The sequence below is a fragment of the Solanum verrucosum genome, unplaced genomic scaffold, assembly GCF_900185275.1.
Source record: "Solanum verrucosum unplaced genomic scaffold, falcon-dt-bn FXZP01000131.1, whole genome shotgun sequence".
Lineage (NCBI taxonomy): Eukaryota > Viridiplantae > Streptophyta > Magnoliopsida > Solanales > Solanaceae > Solanum > Solanum verrucosum.
Genome location: NW_026020352.1, coordinates 983,906 through 996,386, shown reverse-complemented (window position 1 = coordinate 996,386; position 12,481 = coordinate 983,906). Strand labels below are relative to the sequence as shown.

The 12,481-nt window shown below is 33.9% G+C and overlaps 3 protein-coding genes across 3 annotated transcripts; 1 reads left to right on the top strand and 2 right to left on the bottom strand.

Annotated features, from left to right (window-relative positions):
* Positions 1-1,543: 1,543 nt before the first annotated feature.
* On the bottom strand, positions 1,544-2,430 carry LOC125837542 (protein TIFY 5A-like). Its single transcript, XM_049516641.1, has 3 exons — positions 2,307-2,430; positions 1,831-1,921; positions 1,544-1,746 (listed from the first exon to the last, which is right to left on the bottom strand). Exons 1-3 carry the CDS (start codon positions 2,357-2,359, stop codon positions 1,570-1,572), a joined length of 321 nt encoding a protein of 106 aa, XP_049372598.1. The 5' UTR covers positions 2,360-2,430; the 3' UTR covers positions 1,544-1,569.
* Positions 2,431-3,716: 1,286 nt separating this feature from the next.
* LOC125837562 (uncharacterized) lies at positions 3,717-9,015 on the top strand. Its single transcript, XM_049516657.1, has 12 exons — positions 3,717-3,936; positions 4,000-4,175; positions 4,939-5,760; positions 5,852-6,013; positions 6,097-6,310; positions 6,400-6,552; positions 6,639-6,701; positions 6,781-6,825; positions 6,906-7,251; positions 7,480-7,606; positions 8,206-8,741; positions 8,818-9,015. Exons 1-12 carry the CDS (start codon positions 3,717-3,719, stop codon positions 8,993-8,995), a joined length of 3,042 nt encoding a protein of 1,013 aa, XP_049372614.1. The 3' UTR covers positions 8,996-9,015.
* Positions 9,016-10,170: 1,155 nt separating this feature from the next.
* On the bottom strand, positions 10,171-10,734 carry LOC125837536 (uncharacterized). Its single transcript, XM_049516635.1, has one exon. It carries the CDS (start codon positions 10,732-10,734, stop codon positions 10,171-10,173), a length of 564 nt encoding a protein of 187 aa, XP_049372592.1.
* Between the last annotated feature and the right edge of the window lie 1,747 nt (positions 10,735-12,481).

Below are 12,481 nucleotides of genomic sequence, written 5' to 3'. Positions count from 1 at the left end.
CCCTTTGACGGCTTAAGCGATGATCATTAAGAGACCAAATGGCCTCTTTTATGAAAATTGTTGGGGATTAAAATCCCTTTTCTTGTTCATTTCTTCAAGGAAGAAATCCTGATTGAGTGGAGCTCATCCAAGGGCGATTTTACTCATATCTTGATCAAATTCAATGATTCAAATGTAAATTTCTTCCCTCCCTCTTCCTAAAATTGATTTTAGCTTCGTTTTTGCAATTTATTTCCGATTTTTGCCTCTTACTCCTTGATTTCTATATCTTTAAAAAAGGTAATTAGACCATTTGTGGTCCGATTTGAACTCCATTTTTACCCATCTTTTGGGCATGTGATCCTCATTCCGAGGAGAATGTAATGATGATTTTTAGTTTCCTAATTCTATAACGTCATTTGAGGGTCAATTTTGATACAATTTTCGGTACATTTTTTGTATTATTGATATGTGTATCGTTAGTTCCGTATTGATTTGCTTGTTTTGTTCTTGATAGCTTGACATCATTTTGAGGCTCTTCGAAAGGGAAATACGCCTGAGTAGACGTTGTTCTTGTGTGATTTTTGGCCTTGAGGTAGGTTACGACTTCCTTTTCTTAGACTTGGCTTAATTAGATTAATTGTATTTTGAGTAGTAATGTATGATTAGGTTGGATTTTGGGATTACTTAGGCTTATTTGATCCTTAGTCAATTATAGCCATCTATTGGGTTGTTTAGTGTAGTTTAACCGGAAAACCTTAACTTAGGTTGATCCTTGTGTTTTGTATCAAATAGTATCCTTAGAAATGGCTTAAGATGTCATGAAACTTAGGTTACCGTGTGTTTGCTTGGATTGAATTATTGGTTGGTTATGGTGCTTTTGGGCTTTTATACTCGTTATATTGATTGTTGGGCCCGAGGCTGTTAGCTGGAATCTAGGTTAGTACGTTTGGACTGTGACGGAAATTACCTGATCGAGTATGTGCTTGGTGTGTTGTGATTTGGTGTAAGCTTTGGAATTTTTGATGGCTTTGAATGTGGTTGTTGCGCTTGAGTACTCATTGTTCAAAAAGACTTTTTTGATAAGTTTAAGATATCATTTTGGGTGGCCCGTCGACATATATCCGAGTTATTGGTACTTTACTGTTAAGTTGGTGCTACTCATTTCTTTTATTCAGTCTCTATTTCCGTTTGTTCTTATTAATTATGTCTATTTAAACTGTTATCTTCCACATCTCATGTTTGGATTTAGGCTTGAGGCGACAAGCATGCATCATCATTATTCGATTTCGGATTTTGACATATAGTCAAAAAAGAAAGTACTTGTTGTTCGTGCTTCCTAGAGGATGAAAAAAATAAGCCAGCAAGTCTTTACAATTTTGGCAGTCTGTATGGCTGCATTTTCCTTTTCTACGACAATAAAAAAATTTAATCAACCTTTTATTTGCTTCTGATTTGACTGCCGCGCGCGCTAGTTTTTTTTTTTCCAGCTTCTAGTGAATAAATTCAACGTATAGACTCAAACCACAGTAGTGGATATATACAAAACATATGTACAAACAATGGAGCTAATATCATCAGTAGGAGCAACTAGTGATGGTATGGCGAAGTTGTTTGAATTCTATTTTTTCTCTTTTGTAGAAATCTTTGTAGCGATTTATTCATGAAACGACCAGTTTGAGTTTGTAATAATGGTGATGAAGGCTCGGACATCTTATTTGTTTTCTCCTCCATTTCTCTACTTGCACGATATATTATAGCTTTAGCCTGCATTTAGAAATCATTTATATATTAACAATACAAGTCATTTATTAATTGTTATCAGAAAATAAAAACTGGAAATACATATACCTGAAGCTGAGTAACATGAGAAACAACAAATTGTCCATTGTAAAATATTGTTAGCTGTTGTGATTGCTCATTCTCTAATTGTTGATCCTCCCTAATAGTAAATAGTAAATATAAAACAAATATATAATCAATACCTTATTATTAGAAGGACTAATCACTAATCAATACAGATTAATTGTGAGCAGAGGCGGATCTATAGTGTGTCCAGGGGGTCATCCGACCCCCCTTGGAAAAAATTTTACACTATATATATAAGATCAATTTTTTGGTGTACGTGTATATATTTAAAATTGAACCCCCTGAGCATATGTCAAAGGAGTAGCTCAATGGTTTATGGGGGTCAGGATTTTGCCTATGTGAGCGTTGGGTCACAGGTTCGATTCCAGTCAACAACATTTTTTTAATTTAAACCCCCTTGATAGAATTCCTGCCTCCGCCACTGATTGTGAGAGTAATTAAACATGAGAGAGACTTACATTAAGAAGTTGCTAGGAGAAAGAGTGAGTTCCAAATTGCACTTTCTTCTCATTTTCTTCAATTAAAAAATCTGGGATTGAAATTGAATGGAGTTTTTTTCAATCTATCTTTTGTATATAAGAATAATATAAGAGAATTAATGAAAGATGAAAGGGGAGTTTGTTTTGAATGAATATATACAACATTGTTTTCTTGGGAAGTGGGCCTGGCCTGCAGGTTGAAAGTAAAAGCCACATTTTTTATATTATATTTATTGAGTATATTAGTTGATAAAATAGAACACGAAACGCACACTTGTAAAGATGACAAAAATCGACATACGCCAACTTTCTCCAGCCTTTTTTTTTTGTCAAAAAAAACAGTGATGTATGGACCATGCACCCACGTGTTTCAGTCGGCCTTATTATTAGTGCCGTGAAAATGGGCTTTCATAGGATCGGTCCAACTCTATCTGTTATTGGGTAGAATTTGAATAAATTTTTTTAAGTCCATTTAAAATTAGGGCTTATAGGCCTAGCCCATATAAGACATTGACCCTTGAGGCTTGATCAGGGGTAAACCATTTATTTAAGAGTAATTTACAATAATTTCACTAGTATATAATCTAATTATTTGAATACACGTTATGTTGTAATATTATGAATCTTCGTACACAGATACATGTATCTTGAAATATATATAATCAAAATTAAGTTAATTTGTTCTAGATACACTTTATCCAAGTAGATTCACATGTATCTAAGATACATATACAAATCTCACACCCTCGCCTCCATCCCATCTTGCTTGTCATTCTCTTATCTCACTCGTGTATCTGGTATGCGAAATACATGCAAATTACACTAGATTTTTGCTAGTGTTATTGAAACAACACTATTATTTGTCATATTTGATTTGAAAATCTTCTCATTTTCTTGATGTTATAGAATTATAAGTTTGAAAAGAAAATAAAGGGAAGAGCTGGCCCGCCCCAGCCCTCAGCCCTTCTAGGGTCGGGTTGCGTTGAGCATTTTCAGGCCCTACCAAATGAAGAGCCAGCCTTTCAAATTCCTTGGCCCGCGAGGCTTAGGCCGGGTGGGGCTGGGCCGGCCCTTTTTGACATCTCTACTTATTATTTTATATTTTGTTAAGTTCATTCAAGGAAAAATTACATAAGTGAAGGCCTTTTATTTAATAATTACCATTTTTAAGTATACTTTTAATTTATTACCATTTTTGTCAACTTTTAGCAATAGTTACTTAAAACAATTTTAAAACAAATTTGTTCCTTTTCATGTAATTTTTAAACTAAAGCAAGAAAAGTGTTGCCCATTCGCTCATATCCTCTATCTCTTTTCTTTCTACTCTTCTATCCGAAAAGTTTAGGGTTTTGTTGTTCTTTCTTCCCCATCTTTCAGCACAGAATTCTAATGGAAGAAGAAGGAGGAGCACGAAAATCGCCTAGAAAAAGTCCGCGGATACTTAGTGATGTTGGTACTTCGAATCAGAAAGTTTATAGAAGGAGTCGAATGAGGGGTCAAGTTTCATCTCCTACTGATGAAGCTAATGACTGTCCCAATTTTAGTTTGGGAATCTCACAAGAACCGGGGGAGCAAAACAAGGGTGAGCAGAACAAGGAGCAGAACAAAGGTAAAAAATGAGTTAAAGAGGTGAACAATGTGAAGAAATCGAAAAAAAGATGCGTTGATTTAGCATCTACGTCGAAGAAAATCATGGACTGTGATGACGATTTTGATGATTTACCTCCTCAAGTTCAGTCAAAAAAATTGAAAAATAAAGATGGGCCGGAGAAGAAGAAGCCAGTGAAGGATGCAAAAAATCGAAATCGATTGCCTCAAAATGTCATTCTACCAGAGAGTAGATATCCGGTATGTGATAGTATTTTTCCTAGTTAGTTGTTGTTTTAGGAATGATTGTATACTGATTACTGCCTTGATTTTGAGATCTAGTATGTGGAATTCACCTTTAATTTAACTTTAGTATGTAGTTATACAATTTGTTTTAAACACTCAAATATGAATGTGAGATATCAAGTTAGGATGCATAGTGTTGCAGTGCTAGCTATTAGTAGCCTTATATCTCAGGTTTAAGGGATTGTCATCTGAAGAAATGGCAGGAAGTGAATAGAGCAGGTTTTGCATTTGTTTGATTAAAAGGGTCACCTAAATAAAGGGGAAGGATAAATAGGATTCTGAGTGCTGACCCTAACTAGTTTGGGATTGAGTGTCCTAGTGTCTTGAATACTCTTCCAATGAAGAGCAGTGTTATAGCAGGAAGCTAGCAGTCACTTTGAATTTGACATTCATGTTCTATCTGATCTTTTCTCCCGCACTCGAATGTTTTGTTCCAATGGATAAAGTGGAAATGTAGGTTTAAATTGCTTTGGAAGTTGGTTTTTCGATATAAAATAGAGCTTTAAGTGTATGACAACTAGATCATTGTTTAGGCTGCTTGTGTTGAAGTTGATAAGTTCTGGGTTTGGATTTTGGAACCAGAAGTGGTCATCGGTGTAATTCATCTTTAATTCAACTGATTACTACCTTGCTTTGATACATAGTATGTGAAATTCATCTTTAATTCAACTTTAGTATGTAGTAACACATTTTTAATTCATGTTTAATACATATGCAGGATCGTAAATTCTGGAAACATCTGGATGTTGTGTATATTTCGAGTAGGTGGTCATCTTACACTAATCATAGTGTCATCGACCAAATCAAACTATCTTTATCTGATAAACAACTTGAGTTGTTCAGGAATACATGTTTTGGTTACTTTCTTGACCTTCCAAAAGCGAGCACACAACTACAAGTTATTCATTGCCTTATAAATAGAGAGTTAAAACACACACCGGATGATGTGTTTGCCATTGAAATAAATAACAAAAAGTTGTTTTTTGGTCTTAGAGAATTTGGAATAGTTACCAGCTTAAATTGTGTTAGTGATGGCACTCCTATCATTGTTCCTGATTCTAAATGTAGTTTGTTGAGTAGTTATTTTCCGGAAAAAATCACTGTTGCAAAGAGTCAGCTACGTGCGTTGTTTCTAGCTAAAAAATTCCTAGATGATGACTCAGCTGTTTCATTGGCTATTCTCTTCTTCATTAATGATTTTTTATTTTCATATGAGGACAACGAATACCAAATTACTAATAGAGATTTTTACCTTGTGGAAAGTGGACAATTCAATTCATATCCGTGGGGTTTAGATGTCTACAAAAAGTTGTCTGATTCTGTGAGACATGAGCTTAAGTCAACCCATAAATACTATAGATTGGGTGGCTTGCCTCTTGCTCTTCAAATTTGGATTTTTGAGTGTTGTTCAAAAGTTGATAAAGATATAGCCATTCGGGTTGCTAACTCAATTCCAAGAATCTTGAATTGGAAGACAATTGCCGAAAGTCCATGGCAAAAATATATTGAGAAATGTCTCTTCATGCCTACAAAAAATAAGGTATTTGTACAAAGTTAATACATTTTATGACATTGTTTAATTCTACTCAAGTTACTATATCTATTTTTATTTTGTTTATTTGGTTTTTCAGTTTGAGAACATTGTGGCTAGTGAAGATGAAGTATCTAAATGCAGGCTTCCTGAACCTCGTGATTACAATGCTGAAATTTTGAAATTGGAGCCTAAAGGATCAAATCATGGTCTAGACATGTTGACCAATGAAGTTATTGAATTGAGAAAAGAACTTGTAAAGGTATATACAAACTTGACTTTAGGCTTTTTTTTTCCAGAACTTTTATATTTTTAATTTTTGTGTTATGGTTTAATATCTACTAGGTGAATGAAAATAACAAAGCACTTGAAGAGAAGATTGATTTAGGATTTAATGAAATCAAAGAATTTGTGGTGAATTCTAACAAACAATTATTGGAGGATATTTCTTTGTTGTTTGCTAAGAATGGTGGCAGCAGCTCTGTTATCAGAGAAGTCAGGGAACCATCTAAGAAGCAGGCTGGCGAGACGTTTTCGGGTGGATTAGATTTCAATGGAGGTTTCTTTATATTTTCAATACATTTCTGTTATAGTCATAATATACTTTTAATATGTTTTTCTTATAATATATGTTAATTACATATACAACATTCTCTCCCTATGTTAATGCATCTGTAAATGAATCAAGAGGTCACGATGCTCATGTTATGAGATCAAATCAAAATGAAGAATCTCAAGTGCTTAAAGCTTCAGTTAGATTTGCTGACGTTGAAAATTTTGAAAGAGTATCAAGTAAAATAGGTAATGAAGGGTTTTATACAAATATATTACATATTTCATATATGTTAATTCAACTATCTTATTTTAAATGTTTTTGTTATGTACAGAGGAAGATGTTGCAGGAATTGCTACTGAAAAAGTTTTGTCAGAGGTTGTTGCTGATATAAATGGTATTAATTTTCTTCACTTCAAATAAACTTCTTTCATTTTATTTTAATAACGTTATTAAAATATTTACTTTGCTTACAATCCAAGAGGTTGCTGATGTGAATACAGTTGGGGCGCAACCTTATGGTAATGTAGTCAACAAAGCCAACATAAATAAGTGTTGCATCTGTTGACTGTAAATTAATCAATATGTCTATTGTATGCAGATGCAACAGAGGATTGTCAAAAACCTTTGCATACTCTTGATGATTTTATTTTTCTTGATGAAGATCTTTCTCAGATCAATAAGACTGAAGAATCTTATCTAAAGAAAAGAGCCCCTGTTGATCAAAACAAAAAGAAAGTGACACCGAAGAAACGTGGCAGAAAGAAAAATCCAGGAAAGTTAATAACATCTCCCTACACACAACATTTTGAATCTGGAGGAACTTTATGTGTAACACGTCAGTTTTTTGAGACAAAACATCCTTTTTCATATGCAACTGGAGGAGATAATGAATCGGATTTGATCGATTCATTCATTAAGTGGCTTTATATGGGTACAAAGAAGAGGTAATTCATTTTGAAGTTTGTTGGTTAATTTGTTACTATTGAATAACTTACATAATTCATAATAGATACAAGTTTAATTCAATCTATAGAACTCTCTCGTTACCTCTAATTCACAATAGATACAAGTTTCTTAATTCACTCTTCTTTAGTTTCCTTAGTTACCTCTTTTTTATTTGTTGCTGTCCCGTTTCTGAGTATTTATGTTGTAATTTTTTTATGTTTTGATAGGGGAAAGAAACCTTATACAGATGCTCTTAATGTTATCAGTCCAGCATTTGAATTAGGTATTTGTAATGTAGCAGAAAGACACTGGTTTTTCAAATTGGCACATTCTGGACAAGAATGGTGTGATGAGGTTAGTTGTATAAAGTTTAATTGGACGTCAATATTTGTTATTCATAACGCTTGCCATTCTAGGAGTCATACTACCTCTGCTGTTGAATTTCCTGAATGATTTGTCTAGTGAGCACCTTTGTGTTCCTTGGGTTGAAATTTTTTGTAATTTCTCTCCTGCCATATGAAGTAGATTATTGCTACTGCTTGTGTCATTTTATACACTTAAGTTTCTATTGCTTTACTTGTCGTATGCATTGTAGCCCACTCCAGCTATTCAGTGTATCCTGTGCTAGCTGTTCCTATTGATGCTGATGTGTTTCAGATTCTGTATTATATTTGTGACCAGAATGCTTGGATAGAGGTTAGAACACATTACACCAATTGTAGTCTCCTTGTGTAAGATAACGTCTTACTATCCACGTGTTTATCTTTCCCAACATTTTATATATAAGTGGTTGACACTTACTAACTGACAACTTCTTGGAGACTAATTGAATCTTGTGAGAATTTTGTGAATCTTGTGTGTTGCAATATCACTTACTGAGTTTCTTGAGGTTAATTGAATGTTTGTTTCTTGAGACTATTTCTTTTTTACAGTTCAATTCTAATTTTTTGCAGCATATTGATGTCATTTTCTATTATCTAAGAAAGAAAGGAAAATATGAAGTCAACAGTAATGTTCGATTTACGACTACTGATTGTGTGTTCAAGACGAAAATTACTACTTCTTTCTTTCAACTTTGTGATGCTCATGAGAATAAGAAGAACTATAAAGTAAAAGATTCTGATGATATTGCCCGGTATATATGTGGACATCGTTTGTTGGCAAGCACTTTGTGGGATAAAGTGGATTATATTCTTTTTCCACTAAACATTAAAGAGGGTTGTCATTGGATTCTTGTCGTGTTTGATATTGTGCAAAGGTCTTTGGAGGTATATGATTCATTTCCGGCAAGGGGTGGGGTGAATTTTGAGGTTAAAAATATTGTTGAGATGCTTTCAATTGTTTTACCATATTACCTGAGTGTGGTCAAGTTCTATGATAAGCGTCCTGAATTGAAGGCAACACCGAAATACAGTGGGATAGATGAGTTCGAGAAAATTGAGTTTCATTTCATAACTAAAGGTGTTCCCAGACAACAAGATGACTCGCTGTAAGTATTATCAAATAGGTATTCTTTTTTGTATTAAGTAGATATTTTGATAATAATTTTATATTGAATTTTTTAGGGACTGTGGAGTTTTCGTTGCTGCATTTGCGGAGTTTGTAAGTAATGGCCAACATATTCTAAATCAACAAGTAAAGGCAGACATTCTCCGAAAGAGATTTGGAGCTATATTATGGGAATATGCAAGAAGGAAGCAAGCGAGTGACCTTCAAAGTGAAGACGAAAGACCGGAAAGATAAAGAAATATAGTTATATTAGTTAGTATGACTGTGAAAACTATATGGTGTAAAAACAGTTTGTAGTTAGTATGGCTATGAAAAACTATATTGGTCTATTCTTCACTTTCTGATTGCTTAGCTTTTATTGAACAAATATGTGCTGGCATGCAATGGTACTTGCTTGCACGAAAGATGTTTCTTTTTTTCGTATTTGGGTATTTGCGGATCTCGTAATTAGGTGTAGATTGTACCAATTCGTATTTGGGTGTTTCAACAGAGATTCAACAGCAATAAGGAAACTAAGCATTGAGGTAAACAATAGCTAAAGTGTATTACAATGTATTAAAGTTGAATTAAGAAAAAAATTGAAACAAATAACTAAGGAAACGACGAGAGAGTGTTTTATAGAATTGAATTAAACTTGAATCTATTATGAATTAACCAAGAAAATCAATCAGAAAAGTGAATTAAGAGAAAATTTAAACAAGTCATCAAATCATAACAAATCAACCAACAAACTGCAAAAATGAATTAAACTTGTATTAAAAGTGTATTACAATGTATTAAACTTGAATTAGAAGAGTGAATGAAGAAAAATATTGAAACAAATAACTAAGGAAACGACGAGAGAGTGTTCTATAGATTGAATTAAACTTGAATCTATTATGAATTAACCAAGAAAATCATGGTAAAACAAATTTTATTTCTTATTCTTATTCTTGATCATAAGGCCTAACATTTTTGCAAGTCTTCCTGTTGTGATCTTGTTGTCCACAGTTGCTGCATGTAATTTTCGCCTTCTTGAATCCATCTTCTCTGAGTTGTGTATGTCTTTTATTTTTTGGTCTTCCCGGAGGTCTCTTTCCATGAGGTGGAAGTACAACCTCTTCAAGAACATGCGTTGGTGTGTTCCATGTGCTTTCATCTAGCAGGGGATCCATTTGAAACTGATATGTCAGCAATAAATTTTTTCTTGTATAGTAATCAGAGCAATATTTCTCATAACCAGTGTGCTTTATTGTTAAAACAGCCAAAGCATGTGGACATGGCAACTCATCCAATTGAAATCTCCCACATGTGCATGTACGTTGGTGAAGACAAACTGTGAATTGTGTAATACCATCAAGTACCGTATACACATATTTATTTGTCTCTATAACCTATGAAAATAAAAAAAAATATAATCAAGAGAGATGTTAGATATGAATCAGAAGAAAAAATATTAGCAAAAATAATTTACAGATCAAGCATACCCTTAATTTCTCTGATGCAGTTTTATTGCGCTGCAATATATTTTCATACTTTTTCCCAAGGTGAAAACCTGAAAATGTCGCATTTGATCTGTTATTGTTATTCCATTTCTGGACAAGCTGTCTCATGAATTCCAAGAGGTGTAAGACTGTAAGAAATTTGGCATGTCTTGTTCTTGAATTGACTGATTCTGCTATATTTGACGTCATCATCCAAGTTCTGTTTACTTCAGCATGCACACGCGACCATTTGTTGTATCCAATGTTCAGCAAGTAATCTTTGATCCTCTTATCTATTTTCTCAACTATTGTCATACATTGATTAAATTCTGTCATGGTGTATGTTTTTGCCATAGAGTAGAACAACTCAGTTACCCTTTGCTGACTTTTTCTGAAGTTTTTCATTATGTTTTGCAGTAAGTGCCACATACACGCAAAATGAGGTACTTCATCATAGACTCTCGAAGCTGCCTTAATAATGCTTGCATGCCTATCGGAAACGATACACATCTCTAATCTTTGACCGAATGCGTCTCTGAATTGCTCAAAAAACCACCTCCAAGATGCATCATTCTCTGAATCAACAATGGCATAAGCAAGTGGCAGTATACTCCCTGCACCATGTACAATTTGTTTAATACAATTTTAATACATTTTTACTGCAATTATAATTCATTTTTAATTCATAGTTCAGAAATTCAATATAGAAAATACTAGTATCATATTCGAAAGTCTCACCTGCTGCATCTAAGGTATTAGCGGTTAGTAGTGTCCCTTTGTATTCTCCTTTTAAGAAAGTTCCATCAACAACTACAATTGGTCTACAATATTCCCATCCTTTTATCGAGGTGAACAAAGCTACAAACGCATATAGAAAACGGTCATCCTCTGATTTGTGCAATCTTATATGGGAACCAGGGTAAGTTGCCTCTAGTATGTGAAAGTAGCTTGGCAACTTTGCATATGATTGAATTGGATCACCTCGGACTAATTCAAGAGCTGCTTCTTTAGCTCTCCATGCTTGAATATATGTGAGTCGCACACCATATTCAGCTAACATGTCACATTGTATATCTTTTGGTGTGTCAATAACATCTGGTTCAGCACATTTACCGACAATAATACTCCCAACAACACTCTTAGTTGCTTGCCTTTCCGATAATTAATTATGTAGCAACAAACATGTGTGTTCACTTTCAAATTCTCTAATCTTGAACATTTGAGATTTGTTCAAGCTTGAAGCTCGTAAACTCCAACTACAGTTTTCACCTAAGCACTGTATCGAATAGCTGTTGAAAAAAATTGAATATACAATCAATAATTTAAAGCGACTTGAATTTAGGTCTTACCTGATTGAGCTTGATCTTGTTGTCTTGAATTGAAAATGCTTAAGAATGGAATGTCTTTTTAGTGCACTGGTGAGGACATATTTATTCTTATACACTTGATCTTTCTCAAATAAAGAGTGATTGGGATTAACAATGATGCCTGGTGCTAATTCTTCTAGCTCATCACTTCCTCACATGATCCAAAGCCAATTAACCCTATTGCCTCACCAATACCATTAAATGTATTAGAGAAGTATGAATTGTGTATAACCCTCATATCTTCTGAAGTGTCTGAACATAATAGTGGAATGAGTGTAGAATTAGTCTCCAAGTTGACTGGTTCAGTTGTTGTGACACACAAAGGGTATTTTGCCATGTCTCGATGTTCGTTTTTGGTTTCAACATATACTTTTACCCCCATATCATTATGAATTTGAATTGGAGGAGACCTTTCATCAATTTTATATCTGATTTCAGTTTTACTTGTTGATGTGTCTATTGACAATTGAGTAGCAATTATAGAAACGAGGGTGGCAAAGTTTGATTCCGTATTTATCAACACACCATCTGCCACGTACTTAGTATATTTGTTGCTAGGATCCCATCGTCCATTGAAGTAATGCAGCACAGCCAGATTAGTCATATTTTTTTTTCTGCACATTATTAAAAAGTGTGCAGATTAGTCTATTTTTCATTGCTTATGTAATGAATTCTCAGGTTAGCCTTTACAACTGTATCTAATTCAATTATTGTTCAGTTCAGCAAATGTACAATGTCAATGTTTCTGGGAGATATTAATACTATTATATAAAAGTCTATGAGGGAGTATATACATCCTTCCAACACACAAAACTCAAACTGGTGTGATAAGCAAAAAGAAAATGGAAGCCACAAAGATGAGCAGCAAGAAAACAAAACAGTTAAAGTGC